This window comes from Hyla sarda, chromosome 1 (genome assembly GCF_029499605.1).
Source record: "Hyla sarda isolate aHylSar1 chromosome 1, aHylSar1.hap1, whole genome shotgun sequence".
Lineage (NCBI taxonomy): Eukaryota > Metazoa > Chordata > Amphibia > Anura > Hylidae > Hyla > Hyla sarda.
In genome coordinates this window covers 289,273,688-289,300,311 of record NC_079189.1, presented here as the reverse complement: position 1 = coordinate 289,300,311, position 26,624 = coordinate 289,273,688, and the positions used below count along the sequence as shown (strand labels likewise).

The window sequence follows — 26,624 nt, the reverse complement described above, 5'->3', positions numbered from 1 at the left end:
TTTACACACTACCCTTTTTGTTCATGATTTCTCATTTTCAAAGGTTTAAAAGGGTACTCCAGGGAAGTGTGTGTATGTGTATATATATATGTGTGTATATATATATATATATATATATATATATATATATATATATATATATATATATATATAATATTTATATAAAGCTCCACAGCCACCACACTACCTAGATATGTATGTTGCCTGTAAATTATCCCATGCATGGCTCCTATGGCCTTCTCTGGCTGCTTGATATTTTTGGCCAACCTTCCCTCTCCCTGCAGCATGTCAGCTACAACTCCTGGCAGTCAGTGCAGCTCTGCTCTCTGTCCACCAGCTCCTAGCAGCTCCCTCCTATCATGTGATAGGCGGAGTCCGCACACTTCTCAGCTCTCTGCACACAGTATGTCACATATGAAACATTTCAGAGAGCAGCTAGCCCAGTCTTCATGCTCGCGGAACACTACAGGATACAGTGATTTATGCTGAGAAGCTAGAGACACTGATTTATTATCACTTTAGTGCTGAGAGCTTGTAGGTGTGTGCGACCTCAGCCTATAACACACTGGAGCTTTCTGCTGGGTAGGGGCTGCAAGGCAAAGCATCCAGACGCTGTCTTAAGCCAGGCCCCCTAGACAGTACAGAAACCATATGATCTCTCTCTCATGAGGGTGGGGGCTGCTTTCAGAGAGGGATTTGGACAGAGAGGAGGTGGCAGGCTAGATGACTTCTTTCCCTCACGTCCTACACATTCACCACCAAAGAGGGGGGGGGGGGGTGTAAAGTGCTCCATATGATATAATTAGAGATGAGTGAAGTTACAGTGATTTGATTCATCATGTACCTCGGCGTTTGCTGACTTTAGCCTGCATAAATTAGTTCAGCTCTCCGGAGTTCCGGTGGGCTGGAAAAGGTGGATACTGTCCTAGGAGACTCTCCTAAAAGCTGAACTCATTTATACAGGCTAAAGTCAGCAACTGCCGAGCTGAGAAGTTTGTGACGAATCGAATTACTGTAACTTCGCTCATCTCTAGATATGATATTTAGGCAATTCGTATGGGCTATAGGGTTAGTTACCCAATGTTCCTCTTTAAAGTGGTATTCTGGGCTGTATATGAAAAACTTGAAAGGAAGCTGCTGGGTCATTAAACACAGAGCAACGGTATAGAACTCATCCTACATCCTAAACATGTATCATTATCTTTTTTTTGTCATAAGTTGCTCCATTTTTTTTGTGCAGCAAGAGTGGATGGACTTCAGCAGCAGTCTATGGGTAACAGACTACAATTCCAATGATACATTGCTGCTATCTATTGAGAGCATGTCTGTAGCAGGCTCTACCAATATAGTAGAGTTTGCAGAGATTAGTGCAGTACAGACCTACTGCACTAAGCTCTTGTATCAAACCATTGCTGATAAAAGTACCTTAGGGGGAACTAATAAAGTGAAAAAATATGTACAATAAAGTTTTTACATACCGTACATTAACCTTTTTAATACGAAAGGTTTAAAGAACACACAATTTCCAAATAAAAATAATCTTTTCGTATTTTCGCACATGGAATTGTCTGAACTATTGATGCATAACATTATTTATCCCACATGGTGAATAACCTAAACATAAAATGATACCAAATTCCAGATTGCATGTTTTTTTTTTTTTATCACATTACATCCACAATTTAGAGAATGAGAAGTGCAAAGTTTATCAGATTATGTAGTCTGTTTGACATTATTAATGTTGTTTCTTTTTTTGTTATCCTATCTAGAGGGCAGCAGTTTGCTCAACAAATGCAGCAACAAAACCCAGAACTAATAGAACAGTTGCGCAGTCAAATCAGAAGCCGAACTCCAAGTGCAAGCAATGAAGATCAGCATCAATGATCTGCACCAGCATGTGATTTGATTATATATTTCAAGAAAATTTGAACAGGAAGTACCAAGTCACACTATGGCCTGTCTTCCTTTTTTACAATTATGCGAACAGTGGCTATCGTTATACTTTAATGGAGATTATTATTTTTAAACGTTACCTCATACTTTGTGAGTCACCACTATCTCCTGAAGGATCGAATAAGTATAACTTACCACAAGGTAGCACAAAGGGCTGACCCAGTAAGAATATTTGGCCTTTTTGCTCCTGTTGGGTAAAGATACAGTACCTTGGTGTTTTTCCTTTGTTCCCTGACCTATCCTTGTCTGATCTCATCCTTTTCTGATAATTTATACAGGGGTTTGTGGTGTTGGTTAGCACCATTTACCCATTTGTAATTTAATGACTGTTTCAGATTAACCACATTCTGTTCCAGGTGCAGAGATACTGCTAGTAAAAAGTGAAATGTTTGGTTTTGGACTTGCAAAATAGTCTGTGATTCCTAACAGAAACAAATCTTCTGACTGTCCTGGAATGAGTTGCACAATACACATACTAAAAGAACAGTCTTTCGTGGTCTTCAGCCACCATCCACTATCTCAAGCTCTGTCTGGAATTTCAGAAACTGTTTTTAGGTTCTGGAGCGTCTCAAAATTCATTTGGTGTGGAATATTGTAAGAGGTAAAATTCTGACAGCCAAACTTTTTCCATGCCTAATGCATTTTAATAAAGAATGTCCGAGTGCAGTTGAATCCCTATGCTGTTTAATATTACTTTCTAAAGTAAACTGCTATGACAGCCCCACAGCTTGACTCCACACCCTAATAGGGACTAAAAAAAGACGGTTTAAAAATCCATTTCTTCAGATCATATAAAATATTTATAGTGTGTGTGTGTGATAGATATAGTTCATAAGATTGAAAAAAAAAAAGTCCATCAAGTTCAGCAGGGACTCATTTGGGATATAGGTTGAGTTTATCCAGAGGAAGGCAAAAAACCCTCATACTAGAGGTAAAAATTCCTTCCCAACTCCAAATATGGTAGTCAGAATAAATCCCTGGATCAACATTCTAAATCTTTATACAACCAACTGTCTCCCAGTGACTTTTAAGCCGAAACCAATGACAAACAGAACTGGCTTAGGCTGGGTTCACACTACGTTTTGTCCCATACGGCAGGGGGAAGCTAAAAGCTCGCGCTCCCGTATGTCACCGTATGCGCTCCCGTATGTCATTCATTTCAATGAGCCGACCGGAGTGAAACGTTCGGTCCGGTCGGCTCATTTTTGCGCCGTATGCGCTTTTACAACCGGACCTAAAACCGTGGTTGACCACAGTTTTAGGTCCGGTTGTAAAAGCGCATACGGCGCAAAAATGAGCCGACCGGACTGAACGTTTCACTCCGGTCGGCTCATTGAAATGAATGGCATACGGGAGCGCATACGGTGACATACGGGAGCGCGAGATTGTAGCTCCCCCCTGCCGTATGCGCTCCCGTATGGGACAAAACGTAGTGTGAACCCAGCCTTAGTTGTACGGGATGCTATAAATTTGGCCATACACGCTGCAACCTATGCATATATATATATATTCACATATCAAGCTGCTTCAAATCTACATCCACTGGTACTTCATATGATATAAAAACGTTTATAAACTGCCACACTACACATGTGATCTACCTTGCTACGTGCAATCTCTGCAGTTTACAGTACATTGGTTGTACGACTAGAAAATTCGAAACAAGAATTGCTGAACCCCTTGTAATGCCGAACCACCTTACAACTCTTCAAAGATCTGTGTCTGGACTTACAAGACACTTTGCCGAGAAACATATGGGTGATTTGACCGGGAGCGTTCAGGGTATTGAAAGAGTTAAGCCCCCCCGGCCGGGCTGGTGACTGGAGTAAGCTGGTGTTCAGATGGGAGGTGTTTTGGATCCTTCATCTGGACACCAGGTATCTGGACATATTCAGCTGCTTGAATAATTGTAACTACCAGATCACACGTCATATGAAAGATGTGTCCTTTACCTGTTCATTACTTCTCTAGCAGGTATATATGCTGGATGTTTTCTCCTGTGAAATACTGCTATGATTAAGGTTTGCATGTAAACTGAAATGCGTTGGTTTCATCTTGCACCTTTTCTTTGTATAATATGAAATACAAAAAAAAACAACTGATTACAAAGAAATACCCATTATATTTCTTATTGTGCCCCCCCCCCAATTAAAAAAAAAAAAATTCAATTTTCCACTTCTCCTATATCAATCTTATTATATCTTATTGATTTTTACTATAATCTCTTCTCACCATTTCTATCCATTCCCCTTTACAAGGGGATGCTGATCAATCAATTTTTTTAACCATCATAAATCTAGTATAGAATAACATTCTCTTTTAATATTCCTACTAAAGGCGAGGGGGCAAGCTTGATCTCCAATTGTTTTTGTATTTTTCTGTATACATCAATCCAATATTCCTAAATTCTGTACATATCAACAACGTGTAGAAAGCCTGCTCCTCCTCTCACATTTAGGGCAGTTACTATCCATTTTTTTTGCCTATTTTACACAAAAAGGATAGAGTATAATATCTATACACTATATTAAATTGAACTATTTTGTGGTTATTATTCAGTGGGATCTTAATCTTTTTATATATATACCCTCCCATTGTCTATCCTCTATTTTTCCCAACTCCTCCCCCATGCTCGAGTGCTACCGTGTTTCATATTTTTCTTCGGGGTGTTAATCAGCATTGAGTAAACACTAGACATTATTTTTCTATTTACCTTACTTTCTATTATTTTCTTAATGAATTCCGGTGTATTTTTAATCACTAATCCCTTCTCTATTGTGCTCCTAAACATGCCTGCCATCCTCATGTTTTCAAACCAAAAACCCATATCAGTTTCTCTTTTATTTCTCCCCATTCTAAAAAAATTTCCTTTCCTACGAACATCTTTTACTAAATTAAACCCTAACTCTTGAATTGCTTTCATCTCTACCTTCCTCAGAACATATGTAAAGTTTGTGTTTTCCCAAAGTGGGGCTATATCTAACATTCCTATTATTGGAAAATTCTATTTTTTTTTTTTTTTTTTTATTCCCAAGATTTATCCAGACTCCCAACTATTATGTTTCCTTTCCATTTTTCAACTGCCCAGTTTCTAATAACTGATAAATATTTTCATATTCCCCTTTTTGAGTTTTTAATCATATATCCAAAGAAATATAATTTTTTCCACTCTAATAAAATATACTTGAGCAGACTAAAAAAAGATATCTTAATAATATGTGGAAACGCCAGCCCACTCCTATCCATAGGGAGGCACAAATATTCTAACTTTATAGTGAATTGAAAACTGCTGTAATTTTTCTTAACAAAAGTTTAGGAAGAATGGTTTGAATCAGCCCAATCTTATCTGCCCCCCCCATAATTTAGTTTGCATTTCTATTTTTTCAATCAGGGGTTTCGTATTCCATTTATGATATTTATTCACTTTCCCTATATACTTCTTCCTAAAACTTTAACCTTTTAATCTGGGGTCACTTCCTCTGTTCCCAGGGGCAACATAGTAGATTTAGTCCAATTTATCCCTAACCCAGAATTCCCACCATATTCCCCTATAAGTGCCATTACTCTAGGTACTGACACTATTGGATCTTCCAAAAAGAGCAGTATATCATCTGCATAAAGTGATAGCATGTCCTTTCTCCCCCTCACTCCAAACCCATTTATTCTTTCCTCCCTCCTAATCCTTATCGCCAATGGCTCCATGACCATGGGAAAGAGCAAGGGGGAGAGAGGGCAACCCTGTCTAGTACCCCTAGTAAGCGAAAAGGTCTTTGATAACCCTCCATTCACAGAAATCTTTGCCACTGGATTATTATTCAATAATTTAACCATATCTACAAATGTATCTTTTCGCATTCCCCCCCCCCCATAGGAACTCCCACTCCCCAGACAGGATGGCGTGGAAGCCCCCCCTCCCCCCACCTCATATTACCCAGTTGAATATTAGACAGAACTCTATGAATATTATGTTTAGCCATCCTCCCCAGAATAAAGCCACACTGATCTTCCCCTATTAAGCCCACTATCACCCCTTGTAGTCTATTGGCCATTGCTTTTGCTATGATCTTAACATCAGTATTTAATAACGATATAGGTCTGTATGAACACATACCCTCTTTCCCCTTATTTGGTTTTAATATTAAAATTATAGCAGCTTCACACATTGATCCAGGGAGTTGGCTTTTTCTAGTCCTGCATTAAATACTCTTACCAAAGCTGGGATAAGAACTTGACTAAACCTGCGATATATCTCAAACGGGAAGCCATCCCCCTGGGTGAGGTATTACCTTTTATTGATCTTAACATCTTAAGGATGGCGGGCGTATCCATACGCTCCCGTTTTAAAGTCCTTAAGGACTGAGGGCGTATGGATGTGCCCGTTGGAATTCCGGTCCCTGCGGATAGCCGGTTGGGGACAGGACCGGGATGCCTGCTGAAGTTGTAGTTCTGTAACATCTTTCCCTTCGGATTTTGCAATTTTCATGAAAATTTTGAAAATTGCTGCTATACATTGAAGCCCTTTAATGTTTTCAAAAAGTAAAAATATGTCCATTTTATGATTCCAACATAAAGTAGACATATTGTATTTGTGAATCAATATAAAATTTGTAATATCCATTTTCCTTACAAGCGGAGAGTTTCAAAGTTGGAAAAATTCTAAATTTTCATGAAATTTTGGGATTTTTCATTAAGTAAGGATGCAAGTAACGACGAAAATTTACCACTAAAATAAAGTAGAATATGTCACGAAAAAATCTCGGACCAAAAATGTGTATCACGGTATTTATCCGTATAATTCCCCTCCATCATGTGCCCCGTGAGCGCTGCTTCTCTCTCTCTCTCTCTCTCTCTCTCCCCCCCCAAATAATTATCAGCCGCTGCGCTGTACTGTACTATCCTGTGCCTGGGCATAAAAATAAACGAAGTAAACTTTAACTCACCTTCCTACGTTCCCCCGGTACCGGCCTCACGGTCCAGCGATGCAAGCCTCATGCTGCTTCTTGGGGGATGGGAACGTCACAGAGCCATCAGCCTATCGCCGGCCGCAGCGATGTCCCGCCTCGGCCGGTGATAGGCTGAGCGCACTGTCATGTCAGAAGCCGTCCGGCCCAATTATTTGGAGGGGGGGGGGGGGGGGGAGAGAGAGAAGCAGCGCTCGCGGGTCACATATGACTAGTTCCCCCCGATGTGGGGGACAGTGTGATGCGGCTGATAATTCATTCATTCGAGGGGGGGGGGGGGGGCCCAACCGGTATTGCGGAATGGGAAAAATTCATATAGTTCAGGAAAACATTTTTTTTGCTATTCGGTATGAACCGGTATACCGCCCAAGCACTAGTATCAAGATATTATTCCAATTCTACCTCACTTTTATTGAATTTTGATCTATACAGTACTTTATAATAATTCTCAATTTCTTCCAATATTTTACCCCTTTCTGTACACCATTGTCCATTTTCATTCTTTATAGCAAATATTTATTCGGTTACCCTGCCTGTACAAATATTTGTTGTCCCATAAATAAATATTTATTTCAGTTTTTTTCCAATATATATTCATTTAGCTCATCTTGTTTTTTCTGCCAAATCTTCCTTTTTTATTTTTATTTTTTTAAACTTTCTTCTTATAAATAATTACTTTAGTTCTTTCCCCTCTCAAAAAGTCCTTACTAGTTTCCCACACAATTAAATCGTCCGCCGAACCCCAGTTCCTCTCAAAAAACTCTTCTAAATTATTTTTAATCCTATCTATATCTATGAGATTTAACCAATGGGGATACATTTTATTAATGCCCGGTCTCCCCTCTCCTTTAGTATCGATTATGATCTCTATGACGGAATGATCGGATAAGCACCTTGTTAAATAATTTATCTTAATTACTTTATCCAAACCAAGTGTGTTTCCTAGGCACATTTCTATCCGGGACATGGTCTGGCAAGTTTTGTTCCAGCATGAAAACTTTTTTTTTTTTTTTTAAGGGTTCTGCAGCCTCCATATGTCTCTCAATCCCATTTCTCTACTTAATTTCGCCAACAGTGTTTAACCTAGATTTTTACCAATCTCTTTAAGACTTAAACGATCCAACTCCTCATTCATCACACAATTCATATCCCCTTGAACCAGCACCGGGCACGCATCTTTAGACATAGAATTCACAAATGCTAAAACACAAATCAAATTGTTTAACTTGCCATATAAAAAAAACAAATCTACCCTCCCGATCCAATAATTTCTTTTAATTCCTATTTATTTCACAAAAAGTAATTTTTGTGAAATAAAACTGTGACCCCCCCCCTTGAACAGGAAGTAAAATATGAGTGATAATAATGTGCCCCCATCTTCTTTTAACCAAGTGTACATTTTCCTTTGTAAGATGGGTTTCCAATAACCCAACAATCCCTGGGGCGTGATTTTTCAAAACTCCCATGATTTCCATGCGCTTTATACTATCCTTCATTCCCCTTATGTTCCATACTATCACCTTAGTGCTCATCCGTTACTCTTTACATCATATGAATTTTAGGACACCATTCCAACATAAAAATAGTACCCACAATAAGAGGAGTGGGAAAAAAAATTCAACAACAGAGTTAATAGCAGTGGAGGTTAGTTGTTAGTGGAGGTTGGTAGTTTATAACAGGATTAGTTAGATCACAAAACACCAACTCAGAATTAAGCAGCAGGGTTAGCAGCAAAGATAGATATTTATAAGCAATAAGTTTAGCAGCCGGTTTAGTTATTAAGCAAGGTCCTGAGTAAAAATCTGTCCATCTGAATACAGCATATCTCTTAACGATGCAGTCATACACTCCAGTTACACAGGCTTAAGCAGCTGAGTTAGGCTGGGTTCACATCAAGTTTTCTCCCATACGGGAGTGCATACGGTAGGGGGGGGAGCTAAAACCTCAAGCTCCCGTATGTAATTCATTTCAATGAGCCGGCCGGAGTGAAACGTTCGGTCGGCTAATTTTTGCGCCGTATGCGCTTTTACAACCGGACCTAAAACTGTGGTTGACCACAGTTTTAGGTCCGGGGAAAAAGCGCATACGGCACAAAAATGAGCCGACTGGACGGAACGTTTCAATCTGGCCAGCTCATTGAAATGAATTACATACAGCAGCGCATAGAAAGGCATGCGGGAGCGCAAGGTTTTAGCTCCTCCCTGCCGTATGCGCTCCCGTATGGGGGAAACATAATGTGAACCAGCCCTTAGAAGTAGGGACAGTAAATAGTAAAAACACGACTCTGGGTCTCAAAATGTTAATTTCCAACTCTCCCAAATAGTGTAGACAATCTCCCAAGGCATACAGAGGGAGCCAGCGGATTAACAGTTATTAAATCATTTAACAGAATCCCCAAGCAAGGGCTTCAATTATAAACACACTGAACCCGCTATCATTCACTGGAGGCAGGCATATTCCCCGGCAAATTAACTGCTGAGACTGATTCATTTTATAAGGGGGGAAAAAAAATGGAGCAATCTCACCATCTAAAGAACAGCCATTATCCGGCTGCTGCACGTTGTCCAGATCCCATCCTGCTGCTTCCCTCAGCCTCCTCATCCACTTCCCCGACTGCCTTTAACGCTCCATTACTATTTTCAAAAGCCACCTGCTTTTTCCTTCAATCCCCTCTGATCAAGTCGAGGGTACCAGCATTCCTCCGGTGCGCGTTGTGTCTGGCTCACAGCTCCACATGCTCCTCATGGATCCCTCCGCTGCACGAGTCTCTGCCCTGCTCTCCGCAGCCACTCCAAAGCACTCCATCTCAGCACGTCACGGAGTCGTCACGGCCTCACTCGTTCTCCTCTGCCTGGGCTTACTGGTGCCGGTTATCGGGCGCCAGCATTAAGCATGTGGAGGATGCGGGATTGTGCGGGGGGGGGGGGGGGGGCTACCTTAGCTTCCTCCCATAATGCCTCCTCTTTTCTTTGGATTTTTAATGGACTAATTAAAGTTTTTAAGTTTTATGGAAGCTGGATCACCCCCTTTTCCTGCTACGTACTTACTTGGGACCAGGCCCATTTTCTTCCGTGCTTCCTATGAAGTTCACCATGACCACCTCCTCTGGCAGAGAATTCCACAGTCTCGCTGCTCTTACAGTAAACAACCCCCGTCTGTGCTGGTGTAGAGTGGTAGGTAGAAGAAATCCCGGCACACAAGAGTAGATGCAAATCACCTGGAGTGTTTATTTACAGCATGGCATAGCATAGCATGACAATATAGCGACACGCAGGATGCGTTTCGGCCAGCTCGTGGCCTTCATCAACTGATCTACCTGGGTATGGGGGAGAGGAAGCACGCCCCTTCCGGGTGACAGGTGGAACCATAACCTGCCACCAACCGGAAAGTGTCTTGCCACAACAAACGGGGGGAGTGAACAAATCCCAAAACATAATAAATACTTGTGGATAAAAGAATACGATACAACCTGGTCTGAGGCTATAAAGTGATTCTAGAGGAACCATTCTGACCGTGCTCTATACTTGCAAAGATATCAGCGGTGTGTCTATAAGGAAAAACAAGAGAAAGGATTATAAATATGCAAGAAAAAGAGTTCATAGTCTCGATTGAGACCTCTGGGTTCAATTGTGTTAAGACGGTTGATCCAAAAATCCTCCTTTTTAAGTAGAAGCTTTTTGATGTCACCACCCCTACGTGGTCTTTCCACCTGATCAATCACTTGAAATCTTAATTGTGAGATATTGTGGCCCATTTTGTTAAAATGAAATGGGATAGGGAAGAGTAGATTTTGACATCTGATTGTAGATTCGTGTCTGCCTATGCGGTCCCCTACATGCTGTGTGGTTTCACCCACGTACAGGAGGCCGCATGGGCATTTGATGGAATATACCACATTTTTGGAATCACAGGTATGGAAGGACTTGATTCTAATTTGTTCCCCACTTTGAGGGTGTTGGAGAATGTTCCCTTTAATGACATGGCTGCACTGAGCACAGTGTAAGCTTGGGTATGTCCGATTTTTTCTACTTTGTAGAAAGGTCTGTCGTGTAGTGGTAGATGTGGAACCAATATCTGCTCTTACCAATTTGTCCCGTAGGTTGGGTGCCCTTTTGTTACAGATAAGCGGTGGATTTTTAAATGCCTCAATTTTAGGAAAAGATCTGCTGAGAATGTACCAGTGTTTTTTTATTACATTATCAATTTTATGTGATAGGGGGTGAAAATTACGGACAAAAGGGATGCAGGGTGGTTTTAAAGGGGTCCTGCTCGATGGGGCCCTTGCTAGTTCTAATGTTCTCTCAGGGTAACCCCGTTCCCTGAATTTGTCCTCTAGTTCCTGTAATCTTATTTGTCTTTTGTGGGGGTCACTCACAATGCGCTCTATTCTCTGACGTTGAGCCCTAGGAAGAGAGTGTTTAACTGCCCTGGGATGCGAGCTTGTATAGTGCAGCAGACTGTTGCGGTCAATGGGTTTCCTGTAGAGGTCTGTTTCCAGACCACCACTTCCGTTTTTTAGAACTAGGGTGTCCAGAAAGCTAATGTGAGTTTGGCTTCAAGACATGGTAAATTGAAGTTCAGCTCTGATGCTATTCATGTATTCCAGGAATTGGTGAAGGGTAGCAAGTGGGCCTTCCCATATACACACACACTGATATCTTTGCAAGTATAGAGCACGGTCAGAATGGTTCCTCTAGAATCACTTTATAGCCTTAGACCAGGTTTTATCGTATTATTGTATTCTTTTATCCGCATGTATTTATTATGTTTTGGGATTTGTTCACTTCCCCCGTTTGTTGTGGCAAGACACTTTCCGGCTGGTGGCAGGTTATGGTTCCACCTGTCACCAGGAAGGGGCGGGCTTCCTCTCCCCCATATATACCTGTCTACACCCATACCCAGGTAGATCAGTTGATGAAGGCCACGAGCTGGCCAAAACGCGTCCTGCGTGTCGCTATATTGTCATGCTATGCTATGCTATGCCATGCTGTAAATAAACACTCCAGGTGATTTGCATCTACTCGTGTGTGCCAGGATTTCTTCTACCTACCATATGCCTACTGGTCCATGAGCACCACACCACGATACGAGTGTCGACTCCTTCTACTTCTACTGTGCTGGTGTAGAAACCTTCTTTCCTCTAGACGTAGAGGATGCCCCCTTGTTATAGATACAGTCCTGGATATAAATAGATCATGGGAGAGATCTCTGTAAGGTCCCCTGATATATCTATACATAGTTATTAGGTCGCCCCTAAGCCTTCTTTTTTCTAAACTAAATAACCCTAATTCTGATAATCTTTCTGGGTACTGTAGTCCTCCCATTCCACGTATTACTCTGGTTGCCCGTCTTTGAACCCCTTTCCAGCTCTACTATATCTTTCTTGAACACTGGTGCCCAGTACTGTACACAGTATTCTATGTGTGGTCTGACTAGTGATTTGTACTATTGATGCACCCCATGATTTTATTTGCCTTGGCAGCAGCTGTCCGACACTGGTCACTACAGCTAAATTTACTGTTAACTAAAACTCCTAAGTCCTTTTCCAAGTCAGTCGTCCCAAGTGTTCTCCCATTTCATACATAATCCCATCCTGGATTTTTCCTCCCCATTTACAAAACCTTACATTTATCAGTGTTGAACCTCATCTGCCACTTCCCAGCCCAAACTTCCAGCCTATACAAATCCATTTGTAACAGTGCACTGTCCTCTATAGTGTTTACCGCTTTATAGAGTTTTGTATCATCTGCAAAGATTGCTACTTTACTATTCAACTCGTCTACAAGGTCATTAACCCCTTAATGACCGAGCGTTTTTCAGTTTTGACGCTTTCGTTATTTTTCCTCCTTACCTTTTAAAAATCTTATTTTTTGAACCACCAATTTTACATTGTAATGACATCAGTCATTTTACCCAAAAATCTACGGCGAAACGGGAAAAAAAATCGTTGTGCGACAAAATTGAAGAAAAAAAACACCATTTTGTAATTTTGGGGGCTTCCATTTCTACGCAGTAAATTTTTCGGTAAAAATTACACCTTCTCTTTATTCTGTAGGTCCATTTGATTAAAATGATACCCTACTTATATTTTTGATTTTGTCTTACTTCTGGAAAAAATCATAACTACATGCACAAAAATTAATACGTTTAAAATTGTCATCTTCTGACCACTATGACTTTATTTTTCCATGTACAGGGCGGTATGTGGTGGTAATTTTTTATCAGTACCATTTTTGTTTTGATCGGACTGTTTGATTGCTTTTTATAAATACGCTATTTTGGACTTTGGATTTTTTTTGCGTGTACACCATTGAACGTGCGGTTTAATTAACAATATATTTGTATGTCGGACATTTCTGCACGCAGCGATACCACATATGTTTATTTTTATTTACACTTTTTTTTTAATGGGAAAAGGGGGGAGATTCGAACTTTTATTAGGGGAGGGGTTAAATGATCTTTATTAACTTTTTTGTTTACTTTTTTTATGCATTGTTATAGCCCCCTTTGCATTACTCTGATCTTTTATGTAATCGCATAACAATGATCAGTGATTCCGCCGCTTGACTGCTCCTGCCTGGATCTCAGGTACGGAGCAGTCATTTGGCAATCGGATGCACAGGAGGCAGGTAAGGGACCCTCCTGATGCGTCCTAGCTGATCGGGACATTGCAGTTTCACCGCGATGGTCCCGATCTGCCCGACCTAGCTGTCTGGAGTGCTTTTTACGATCAACTTTTAACGCCACGTCTGAAGGGTTAATAGCAAGCAGCACCGCGATCAGTGACGCGCACTATTAGCCATGGGTCCCAGCTATTGTTAGAGGCCGAGCCAGACCCACTATGACGTGGGGTTACGCCGTGACCTGCGTTATAGAAAGGGAGAGGACTCAGGGCCTACATGTACGCCCTTGGTCCTTAAGGGGTTAATGAATATATTAAATAGAACAGGACCCAAGACTGACCCCTGTGGTACCCCACTAGTAACAGTCACCCAATCAGAATAAGTACCATTAATAACCACCCTCTGTTTCCTATCACTGAGCCAGATACTTACACACATTGTCCCCCAGCCCAATCCTTCTCATTTTATGCACCAACCTTTTATGTGGCACCGTATCAAATGCTTTGGAAAAATCCAGATATACGACATCCAGCGATTCTCCCTGGTCCAGTCATCTCCTCATAAAAGCTGATCAGGTTAGTATGACAGGACCGATCCCTCATAAAGCCATGCTGATACGGAGTCATACATTTATTTTTATCAAGATATTCCAAAATAGCATCTCTTAGAAAACCCTCAAACAATTTACATACAACGGAGGTTAAACTAACAGGTCTATAATTCCCGGTGTCACCTTTTGACCACTTTTTAAATATTGGTACCACATTTGCCATGCGCCAGTCCTGGGGAACAGTCCCTGTCACTATAGTGTCCCTAAATATAAAAAAGGGGGCCTGTATATTACATTTCTTAATTCCTTTAGAATGTGGGGGTGCATGCCATCTGGACCTGGTGATTTGTCTATTTTGAGGCACTGTACTTCTTCCTGGGTTAGACAGGTGACCTGTATTGGGGAGTTTACCTTCTCTCGCTGTATTTCACCTGGCATTTCATTTTCCTCGGTGAATACAGTGGAGAAGAATTTGTTTAATATATTTGCTTTTTCCTGATCCCTTTTATAATTTCTTCTACATCATTTTTTAAAGTGCCAACACTTAGATTTTTAACCTTTTTTGCTATTTATATAGTTAACCACATAGGGACCCAGGGCGTACAGGTACGCCTTCGGTCCCTGGTACTTAACCCCTTAAGGACCGGGGGTTTATCCGTTTTTGCATTTTCGTTTTTTGCTCCTTGCCTTTAAAAAATCATAACTCTTTCAATTTTGCACCTAAAAATCCATATGATTGCTTATTTTTTGCGCCACCAATTCTACTTTGTAATGACGTCAGTCATTTTGCCCAAAAATCTACGGTGAAACGGAAAAAAAGATCATTGTGTGACAAAATTGAAAAAAATCCCGCTGTTTTGTAACTTTTGGGGGCTTCCGTTTCTACGTAGTACATTTTTCAGTAAAAATGACACCTTATCTTTATTCTGTAGGTCCATACGATTAAAATGATACCCTATTTATATAGGTTTGATTTTGTCGTACTCCTGGAAAAAATCATAACTACATGCAGGAAAATTAATACATTTAAAATGGTCATCTTCTGACCCCTATAACTTTTTTAGTTTTCCGTGTATGGGGCGGTGTGTGGGCTCATTTTTTGCGCCGTGATCTGAAGTTTTTCACGGTACCAATTTTGCATTGATTTGACTTATTGATTCATTTTTAAATGATATAAAAAGTGACCAAAAATGCACTATTTTGGACTTTGGAATTTTTTTGCACGCACGCCATTAACCGAGCGGTTTAATTAATGATATATTTTTATAATTCGGACATTTCCGCATGCGGTGATACCATATATGTTTATTTTTATTTACACTGTTTTTTTTTTTATGGGAAAAGGGGGGTGATTCAAACTTTTAATAGGGGAGGGGTTAAATGATATTCATTCACTTCTTTTTTTCATAGGGACCTATAACACTGCACACACTGATCTTTATCATTGATCACTGGTTTCTCATGCCTGGATCTCAGGCACTGAGCAGTCATTTGGCGATCGGACAGCGAGGAGGCAGGTAGGGGCCCTCCCGCTGTTCTGTAAGCTGTTCGGGATGCCGCGATTTCGCCGCGGCTATCCCGAACGGCCCACTGAGTTAACCGGCAGCTTTCACTTTCGCTTTTAGCCGCGCGGCTCAGCTCTCAGCGCGCGGCTAAAGGGTTAATAGCGCGCTTTAGCCGTGTAACCCCGCGTTATATCACTGGAGCAGGACCAAGGACGTACCAGTATGTCCTTGGTCCTTAAGGGGTTAAGGACCCAGGGCGGACCGGGGTGACTGCTGATATCTATCAGCAGGCACCCCGCGCAAATGCCCAGGGGGGTCATCAGCCCCCCCCATGTCGGCTATCGGCGCAAATCGCAGGTGAATTCACACCTGCGATTTGCGCCGATTCCGGGTCATACGGGTCTATGGTGACCCGGACTATAAGGGTCTAAGACACCTACGATCCCCCTGAAGGGATAGGAGTGAAGTGGCAGGGGTGCCACCCCTCCTATCCCTGCTATTGGTCGTATAGACACGACGACCAATAGCAGATCGGGGGCGGGGGGGTTAACTTTAGTTTTCCCCGTTCTGCCCCGCTTAACCGAAGAGGACTGACGGCAGAAGATCCACTTACCCATCCCCGGGTGACGGTGATCGGCGGGCGGCAATGTCGTACGGCTGGCTCCCTGGATCCTACGGAAGCTGGTGCGTGGCCTAGCAACATCTGGAGGGTACAGTCTGAGACCACTATACAGTGGTCTCCAAACTGTAGCCCTCCAGATGTTGCAAAACTACAACTCCCAGCATGCCCAGACAGCTGTTTGGGCATGCTGGAATATGTAGTTTTGCAACAGCTGCAGGGCTAATTTTGTAATTTTTCATTTGCACAGCCCACTGTTCCAAAGATCTGTCAAACGCCAGTGGGGTGTAAATACTCACTGCACCCCTTATTAAATTCTGTGAGAGGTGTAGTTTCCAAAATGGGGTACATGTGGGGGGTCCACTGTTCTTGCACCACGGGGGCTTTGTAAACGCACATGGCCCCTGACTTCCATTCCAGCGAATTCTCTTTCCAAAAGCTCAATGGTGCTCCTTCTCTTCTGAGCATTGTAGTGCGCCAGCAGAGCACTTGATGTCCACACATGGGGTATTTCCATACTCAAAAGAAATGGGGTTACAAATTTTGGGGATCATTTTCTCCTATTACCCCTTGTAAAAATGTAAAATTTAGGGGGAAAAATGCATTTTAGTATTAAAAAAAATCTTTTTTTTTCCATTTACACATCCGATTTTAACGAAAAGTCGTCAAACACCTGTGGTGTGTTAACTGGACCCCTTGTTACGTGCCTTGAGGGGTGTAGTTTCCAAAATAGTATGCCATGTGGGGTTTTCTGCTATTCTGGCACCATAGGGGCTTCCTAAATGTGACATGCTCACCAAACACCATTTCAGCAAAATTCACTCTCCAAAATCCCATAGTCGCTCCTTCCCTTTTGAGCCCTTTACTGCACTCACAGAGCACTTGACATCCACATATGAGGTATTTCCTTACTCGAGAGAAATTGGGTTACAAAATTTGAGAGGATTTTTCTCCTATTACCACTTGTAAAAATTCAAAAACTGGGCCTACAAGAACATGCGAGTGTAAAAAATGAAGATTTAGAATTATCTCCTTCACTTTGCTGCTATTCCTGTGAAACACCTAAAGGGTTAACACATTTACTGAATGTCCTTTTGGATACGTTGAGGGGTGCAGTTTTTATAATGGGGTCATTTGTGGGGTATTTCTAATATGAAGGCCCTTCAAATCCACTTCAAACCTGAACTGGTCCCTGAAAAATTCTGATTTAGAAAATTTTGTGAAAAATTGGAAAATTGCTGCTGAACTTTGAAGCCTCTGATGTCTTCCAAAAGTGAAAACATCTCAACTTTATGATGCAAATATAAAGTATTCAACACTACCAAAAAGAGTTCTCCTTGGGGGTCTCTGGGCACTATTATAATACAGTGGTCCCTCAACATACGATGGTAATTTGTTCCAAACGAGCCATCGTTTGTCGAATCCATCGTATGTTGAGGGATTCGTGCAATGTAAAGTATAGGAAGCTGTACTCACCTGTCCCCGCCGCTCCTGATGGTGACCCCGGGCGTCCGCTGGGCTCTCCTGGTCTTCTCCGGTCCTCCGCTGTCTTCTCCGGTCCTCTGCTGTCTTCTCTGGTCCTCTGCTGTCTTCTCCGGTCCTCTTCTGTCTTCCGCAAGGCCTTACAGGGCCTGCGTAGCGACATCATAACGCCGCTGCGTACGCCATTCCTATTGGATGACGTGCGCAGCAGCGTATTGACGTCATCGGAGAGGGCCGAGAAGACACCGGAAGACCAGCGCTGGACCCGGAGGGCACCCCGGAGCATCGTGGAGGGGTAAGTAATACTTACCGCACCACACGGGGAACATTAAGCTGCTATCCGGCAGCAGCTTAAGCATTTGGTGCTGCCGGATAGCACTTGTATGTCGATGCTGACATCGACATGCGATGGTCTCTGAGAGGCCATTGTATGTCGATTGTCGGGGCCATGTCGGGGCCATCGTAGGTCGGGGGGTCACTGTACAACATAATTCCTTGGGGAAATAAATCCCCTCAGGGTTAACCCTAACTAGAGACACCCAAAATAATTTTAAAACTTTACTTTTATTTTTATCAAAATAATAAATAAATTGTGCTCAGTGGCCACTAGGTGGCAGTGATATGTTAAAATTACAGCACTGTGCATGGAAATTTTAATCTGTATTAATTATGCTATGTAGCATGTATAGGTTCATTCAGTGATTGTATTTTGTTTAGTTTTAAATGGCTAGCTGTTTTAAAAGCCAATATGTTACACTGTAGTTGTACCATGCATCCAGCATTGGTGTGTTTAGTCTGGCTAGTTATAAAAGTTCTACAGCCAGCTATCCGTTCAGCATTCCCTATACAAGTTAATAAACCCTATGTCACAGTGCTGAGCTAAAATTTATCTCCCTCCTGCCTGACGTTTCGCCATTAGATGGCTTTTTCAAAAGCGCGATGCTGGAGGCATGGTACTACTACAGTGTAACATATTGGCTTTTAAGCCAGCTAGCCATTTAAAACTAAACAAAATACAATCACCCAATGAACCTATACATGCTACATAGCATAATTAATACAGATTAAAATTTCCATGCACAGTGCTGTAATTGTAACATATCACTGCCACCTAGTGGCCACTGAGCACAATTTCTTTATTATTTTGATAAAAATAAAAGTTAAGTCTTAAAATTATTTTGGGTGTCTCTAGTCAGGGTTAACCCTGAGGGGATTTATTTCCCTAAGGAATTTTGTTGTATTATTGCAAACATAAAGTAGACATATTGTATATGTGAATCAATATATAATTTGTTTGGGATATACATTTTCATATGCAGCTGTCACGCCCCCTCCCATAGGCTTGCATTGAGGGGGCGGAGCGTGACGTCACACGGGGCAGAGCCTTGACGTCACAACAATCCGGCCCCTTGATTGACAGTAATCAGACCCGGAGCGAGCATGCTCCGGGGACTGATTATAAACGGGGTGCGGCGTGCAAGATCATGGGGGTTCCCAGAGGCGGGACCCCCATGATCAGGCATAGGGGATAAGATGTCTAAGCGTTGGAGTACTCCTTTAAGGTCATTAGGGCACCCCCTCTGGTCGGGCCCTGCACCATTTGGAACAGATAATTGTCTTTAGCTATAGTCAGAAACCTGTTTCCTTTATGAGATTCACAGGTCTCAGTCTCCCAGTTTATATCAGGATAGTTAAAGTCCCCCATTATTATCACCTCATTGTGATTTGCTGCCTTGTTTATTTGCCTCAATAATTGATCTTCTGGCTCTTCCATTATATTTGGTGGCTTATGGCAAACCCCTATCAGAATTTTATTATTTTCATCTCTATATATTTCTACCCATATTGACTCCACATTATCGTTTCCCTCCCATATATCCTCCCGCAGTGCGGCCTTCAGACTTCACATAAAGACAGACTCCTCCCCCTTTCTGTTTTGTCCGATCCTCCCTGAATAGACTATAACCCTGTATGTTGACCGCCCAGTCACAGCTATCATCCAACCAAGTCTCTGTTATACCCACTATGTCATCATTCTCCTCAGACATTATCAACTCCAGTCTTATTGGTCAGACTTCTGGCATTAGTCAACATGCAATTCAAAGGCATATGTTTTTTTTTTTCCCCCTATGAAGCCTATCCCTATTAACTATTCTAACCCCTCCCTCCACTCCACCCCCAGGTACATAAATAAGTCCCGTCTCTCTATCTACACTATCTTCCCCCTCTATGTTGTAGGTTCCCTCCTTCCTACACCAGCTTCTGAGCCACTTGTTTACCTCCCTGATCTCCCGCTGCCTCTCTGGTGTGGCTCGTGGTACAGGTAATATTTCAGAAAATATTACATTGGAGGTCCTTGCCTTAAAGCGCAACTGTCATGAGGTTTGGGGCACATAACCTAACCACAATGTGTGTAAAATATGTCTGTAGCCTTGCTTTTATCCCTCCCTTATTACGGCTTTTATTAGCTCAAAAAACACTTTTATATGCAGCCACTGACAGTCTGCTAGGCGTGGCCAGGGGTTTGCTATGCCCAGCGGCTGCCATGCCTATTCCCTGTACACCAGCGCTGGGACCGCTGTATGATTGACACACAGGTCCCAGTGCACGCACCCCTTATCTTTCATATGTAAGCGCCGACCGACATTTCTTTAGAGCACCAGCGCTCACTTCAACTTTCTGACGCCTCTGTGCACCTTCTCTTCTTACTTCTCCTCATGCGGGAGATGTGCTGGGCACTTCTGTATTCATTAGGGGCAGAGAGCGCTCACTCTCTGCCTACAGTATTGCCCGGGCGCACGGAGGTGTCAGACAGGGCGCTACTGTAAAGTAATTACGGTGTCTGCGCTTACATATGAAAGATAAGGGGCACGTGTGCTGGGACCTGTGTGTTAATCACACAGCGGACCCAGTGCTGGTGTACAGAGGAGAGGCGTGGCGGCCGCAGGGCATAGCGAATCCCTGGCCACACCTATCCGACTGTCAGTGGCTGCATGTAAAAGTGTTTTTTTAGCTAAAAAAAAAAGACATAATAAGAGGGATAAAAGCAAGGCTGCAGACATATTTTACACAACATACACATACTGTGATTAGGTTATATGCCCCAAACCTCATGACAGTTGCGCTTCAAGCTTGCGGCCTAAGTCCCTGAAATAATTTTTAAGGACACTCCACCTACCTCTTACTTTGTTATTGGTGCCAATATGTACCATGACTGCTGGGTCTTCTCCAGCCCCACCCAGCAACCCTGTCAACCCGATCCGCAATGTGCCGAACGCAATCGCCAGGAAGACAACACACTGTTTGACGATCCCAGTCTTTGTGACAGATCACCCTATCTGTCCCCCCTAATAATTGAGTCCCCCAGTACCTGTCTGGCCTGCCCTGCACTCCTCCTTCCCTCCTTACTGGAACAGACAACCCCCTGCTGGTCAGAGGCAGAGTCCTGCTGCAGTACTGCTAGCTCTAAAGTGGCATCCCCCTCATCTGCCATTTGGGCAAACTTGTTGCGGCGTGCTAGTTCAGGCCTCCCTGACACTTTTCCCTCTACCTCGTTTTTTAACTGTAACCCAGCTAGCTGCCTGACTGTCCTGTACCTCCATCCCACTATCCTTCCCCACCTCTACCCTAGAGAGTGCTTGCTCAGTGAGCAGGAGACTCCTCTCCAAGTTGTCAATGCGTCTGTGTTGCCAGTTGCTCCTCTAGATCCAGGATCTGGGCTTCCAAATGAACAATTCGCACACATCTCGCACAACAATATGCACTCTCAAACTGCTGTTCAAGGATTGTATACATCATGCAAGATGCACACTGGACTGCATTTTCCAACATGGAGGCCATCTTGGTTTTTGGGTTTGCAAAAATAAACAGTAAAAAACAGATGCAAAAAAATTTAAACTCCCTGATTTTAAAGTCCCTTAATTTTAAGTCCCACTCACTTTTATACCTACACCCACTTTATACTTTCACAGAATTGTATACTTTCACACGATCGCTAGCTCACACAATCGCTTATTGTACTTGCAATTCTGTTTGTATGTATATGTAGTGGGAGATTATATACATACACACACTTTGGGGTAGATTTATCAAAACCTGTGCAGAGAAAAAGTTACCCATAGCAACCAGTCAGATTTCTTCTTTCATTTTTAAAAAGACCTCTGCAAAATGAAAAAAGCAGTCTTATTGGTTGCTATGGGCAACATTTACTGGGAACAGGTTTTGATAAATCTCCCCAATGTATCTTAGGGTGGGTTCACACCACGTTTTTCAAGTACGTTTCCCGTATACGTTTTCATTATTGAAAACCTATGGAACTGTATTGAAAACCGTATACATAGACAAATAATTGAAAACCGGATGCATCCAGTTGCGTACGGTTTGCTTGCAATACGGTTTTCTCCCGTTCTTAAAACTGTGGTTGACCACGGTTTTGTCTCCGGTTTAAAAACCGTACAGCAACCGCATATGTTTTTTTTTAACATGGACGTCAATGGGAAACGCACATGTATATGGTTCCATATGGGAAACCGTATACTGTTTTTACTTTGCACACGCGCATTTGCATCCTAAAGTCCCCACCCTAGAACCCTCCCATTAAAAATGGACAACATTTTCTAAAACGTATGTTTTTTTTAAAATAAAAACGGACGGAACTGTATGCACTTTTAAAAACAGTATACAGTTTAAAAACGCATACGGTTTACTTTTTCCCATACTGTTTCATCCGTTTTCATGCCATACGGTTTTCTTTAGAAAACGGATTGAAAACAGAATGGCAAAAACGTGATGTGAACCCAACCTTAGATGGTTCCTGGGCCTGTGGACAGATTTTTTTCCCTCACTGGACAGCTGGTAGTCTTTTGGAGTTCATCTTCATCCACCTTCTGCTATTCTTGCCCATTTAGGTCAGGATCTTTCCCTCCTCTTGTGGAGTTATGTTGGAATAACCTCTACAAGTGCCTTTGTTCCTTTTACTAAACACCCTGCCTTTTACCATATTTGGTGCTCTGCATCTGTTTGTGGGGGCTGCTATCCATAACAGGTAGTGCTTCAGATGCCTTCTGTGCCTTGTGTGTTATGGCCAGCTCTGACACTAAACTGCACAGTGGCTTCTTTAAAGGGGTTCTCCGGTGCTTACACATCTTTTCTCCTATCCAAAGGATAGGGGATAAGATGCTTGATCGCGGGAGTCCCGCCCCCTCCTATCACGCCCCCTCCCGTAGGCTTGCATTGAGGGGCAGAGCGTGACGTCACACGCCGCCGGCCCGGTGGTCGTCTGTAATCAGACCTGGAGCGACCACGCTCCGGGGACTGATTACAAACGGGGTGCTGCGTGCAAGATCCCGGTGGTCCCCAGCGGCGGGACTCCCGCGATCCAGTATCTTATCCCCTATCCTTTGGATAGGGGAAAAGATGTGTAAGCACCGGAGAACCCCCTTTAAGCATTAGGATAGTGTTGCAGCCTAATTCTGTATAACACAACTGCCTGACAGGTCACAGGAAAAATAAAAGCAAAAAAAAAAAAAACTCTTTATGGGTAATTTATTATTGCATTATACATTCCCAAATATTGCCCTTTTATGAAAGCTTTAATATTAGCACTTGGACTTAATCGCCACTTAAGAGTATGCTTAAGCTACAATATGTTTGCCATCTATAAGCTTAGCAACTGCTACTGTCTATATAGTGCTCGGGAAAGAAACTATGCTAAATAATTTAGGGGGAGATATATCAAAACCTGTGCAGAGGAAAAGTTGGCCAGTTGCCCATAGCAACCAACTAGATTGCTTCTTTTATTTTTCTGAGGCCCATTTCAAGATGAAAGAAGCAATCTGATTGCTATGGGCAACTGGCCAACTTTTCCTCTGCACAGGTTTTGATAAATCTTCCTCATAGAGACTGTGGCCCAGATTTATCAAACTGTGAGAGAAAAAAATTGTGATTTTCCCACAACAGCCAATCACAGCTCATCTAACGAGCTCTGGTAAAGTGAAAGCTGAGCTTTGATTGGCTGTTGTGGGAAAATCACTTTTTTTTCTTTTACACAGTTTGATAAATCTCGGTCTTTGTCCCAGCTCAATAAGTGACAGCCGCTAATTAAAAGTACACCAACCTTCCCGGTGTTTTGCCGGTGCACAAGCTTTGTCAAGGGTAAGAGGCTTTAGAGAGTTTTCTATATGGGCAAAATTTAGGAATGTATAATGCAATAATAAATTAGCACATAAGTTTTTAAAGTTACCCTGACACCTAGTGGTTTATACTTATAATTAATTAATTTTTTTTACTTTAAAATAAATGTTTTTAGGGGCTCTCTAGTTTAGGGATTTACCCCACAGGGGGTTACTCCTAAAGGGTTGTTCATTGCATGGCGCCAAAAGTAGGCTGCAGATCTTGTGGCTACTTCTAGTTCAGCATCTCAGGTGTGATAAGTAACTGCCCTCCATCAATAATATAGGTAGAAAGCATATTCAGGACCATGTTCTTTCTCCTGTGGGAAAAAAGGAGATTTAAATTAGTATTACTGCTGCACCAATTGGCTGCTTGTCATCGCTAAGGTTGCACTTTGGACCATACCCCCCCCCCCCCAAAAAAAAAAATAGCACCGCACTTTGTGTGGTATTACAACTTGACTTCATTCACGTCAATAGAACTGAGCTGCAAAACCACACCCAACCTGCAGACAAATGTGGTGCCATTTTTTTGAAGAAATCAGCTCTGTTTTTCTAATGCTGGATAACACCTTTAAGAGTCACCTGCTCTGAGGTCTGCTTGGCTGGACTGCCTCATAGTACCTCATGCTCTCATTCTGCACATAGCAGAATGTGAACCTTGTCCCACAAAGTGTTCCTGGCATAGGGGGCCCATTGTTAATGTCCTCTTCACTTGTTTTGGTAGGGAGACAAGGATAAGGGTAGTGTATATTAATGCACATGTTTTCTGCTAACCAAAAACTTCTCTGTTAGATGTGTACAGAAAATGTACTTAAAATGACGAACCTTCTCTTAACGTAAGAAATTAGTGGTATGCCAGAAAATACAATCTTTTATTGGAGTTATTTATTCCAAGTGGTGGGCTTAAAGGAGTACTGCAGTGGAAAATAATTTTAAATCAACTGGTGCCACAAAGTTAAACAGATTTGTAAATTAAATACAGCAAGAATGATAGACTGCACTCACCCAGGTTGTAGCTTCACATCTTTATTTCTCGTGACTACGAAAAACAGCAGTGCGATGTCAGGCAGGTATCATGGCAGAGACGCCGAGGACCTCAGCGTGGAGGTAACAGCTGTGCCCTTCTTCTTCAGACCATGCACGCCCCAGGTGTAGCCCCCAATGATATACCTGCATGACATCATAAAAGGGCGGGGACTACAACAGGTGCAAAAAAACAAATACAAGTGTAATAAAAAATATTAAAAACAAGAGTCTCAAGTTGAGGACAAACACTGGTAATGCATACAATTATATAAAAATGCTTAGATCTAGTTTTTCATTTAAGCCCAGCTTTCCTTGGGCTTTGGTGCGCATGATCCAGTAAGCCTCTGTCTGTAGAAGAGTTTTGCGTCTATCCATATCATCTCTGCAAAACACTCTTTCGATACCAAAAAAGAAGCAAAGCCGATGGATTCCCATTATGTGCCCCCCATATATGTTCTATAACCCTTGGAGAGCCCTTTTTACTACGTAATGAATAAATGTGCTTTGCGGAATCTGCATATCTCTTATGGTGCTTCCGATCTAAAATCGTCCACACTCGCATATCAGACTATAGACAACGTAATTAGTTTTAAAGCAGAAGAAATCTTTACATTGGATTAGTGAACCACCTATCTTTACAGAATTCCCACATATTAACTGTGGGCACCATTTACAAGCCCCACACTTGTGGTTACCTTTTTTAAATTTAACCAGCTCTTATGTTTTTTTTTTTAGAGATGATGTGAATTTGCTACAAGTAGGTGTATCGCTCAAATTCTTCACTCTTCTAAATGCTATCATTGGATTATGTTGTGTAGAATCTGATAAAACAGGGTCATTCTGTATTAAGAACCAATGTTTCTGGATAACGGATTTAATGAAATTAGCCATAGGACCATATTTAAAGGAGAAGGTAAATCTATCAGATTGTTCATCCCTCCTATTTGTACTTCTTTTTTGCTTAAAGAGGTTATCCACCATAAGGTGATTTTAGTACGTACCTGGCAGACAGTAATGGACATGCTTAGGAAGGATCTGCGCTTGTCTTGGGGCTAAATGGCTATGTTGTGAGATTACCATAATACTGTGGCTAGCTGTTTGTGAACTAGTATTTCCTGGTTGACTTTTCTTTTTTTGACTACAAATCCCACAATGCCATCTTCCTCCCTCCCCCACCCATTGAAACATAAATGAGCTGCATCCATTTAAATCAGTGTGGTTTTCAATCAGGGTGCCTCCAGCTGTTGCATTAGTTGCAGATTGATCCCTCCACCCATTGAAGCAGACAGGCTCCCTGTCATCAGCTGACTAGGGATTCAGGTCTCAGCCACATTGCAATGACAACAGTCATTTTGTATGCTGGTAAAAATAAATATTGGAGTCAAAATCACAGAAGAATTGTGAGAAAACCGTCGCATACAGGTACAGACACTATATTATGGACTACACTAACTTTACAGCCCCTGTAGCATAGTCAAATAAAAAAAAATCCTGGAATACCCCTTTAAGAAGCTGGTTCCCATCCTGCAATAAAGCTCGGTTATATGCCTTTTCTAAGACATTCTTGGGATATCCTTTAGCCTCTAACCTTTTAGCCAATTGTCTTTTGAATCCGGTATCTGTATTATTGATTCTTTTAAGTCTTAACATTTCACCATATGGTATGGCTGATTTTACATGCTCCGGGTGATAACTACTGTAGTGCAGGAGAGATTTACCTGCTGTAGGTTTT

The 26,624-nt window shown here is 42.1% G+C and overlaps 1 protein-coding gene across 3 annotated transcripts in view; it reads left to right on the top strand.

Moving 5' to 3' along the window:
* Nucleotides 1-2,629, top strand: part of SGTA (small glutamine rich tetratricopeptide repeat co-chaperone alpha) — a 31,763-nt gene extending 29,134 nt beyond the window's left edge. For all 3 annotated transcript variants that reach the window (XM_056516509.1, XM_056516494.1, XM_056516500.1), the window contains one exon: nucleotides 1,770-2,629. In XM_056516509.1, the coding sequence (XP_056372484.1) occupies nucleotides 1,770-1,884 (115 nt within the window). In that variant the 3' untranslated portion in view covers nucleotides 1,885-2,629. The remainder of the gene's footprint in view (nucleotides 1-1,769) is intronic.
* The last annotated feature ends 23,995 nt before the right edge of the window (nucleotides 2,630-26,624 follow it).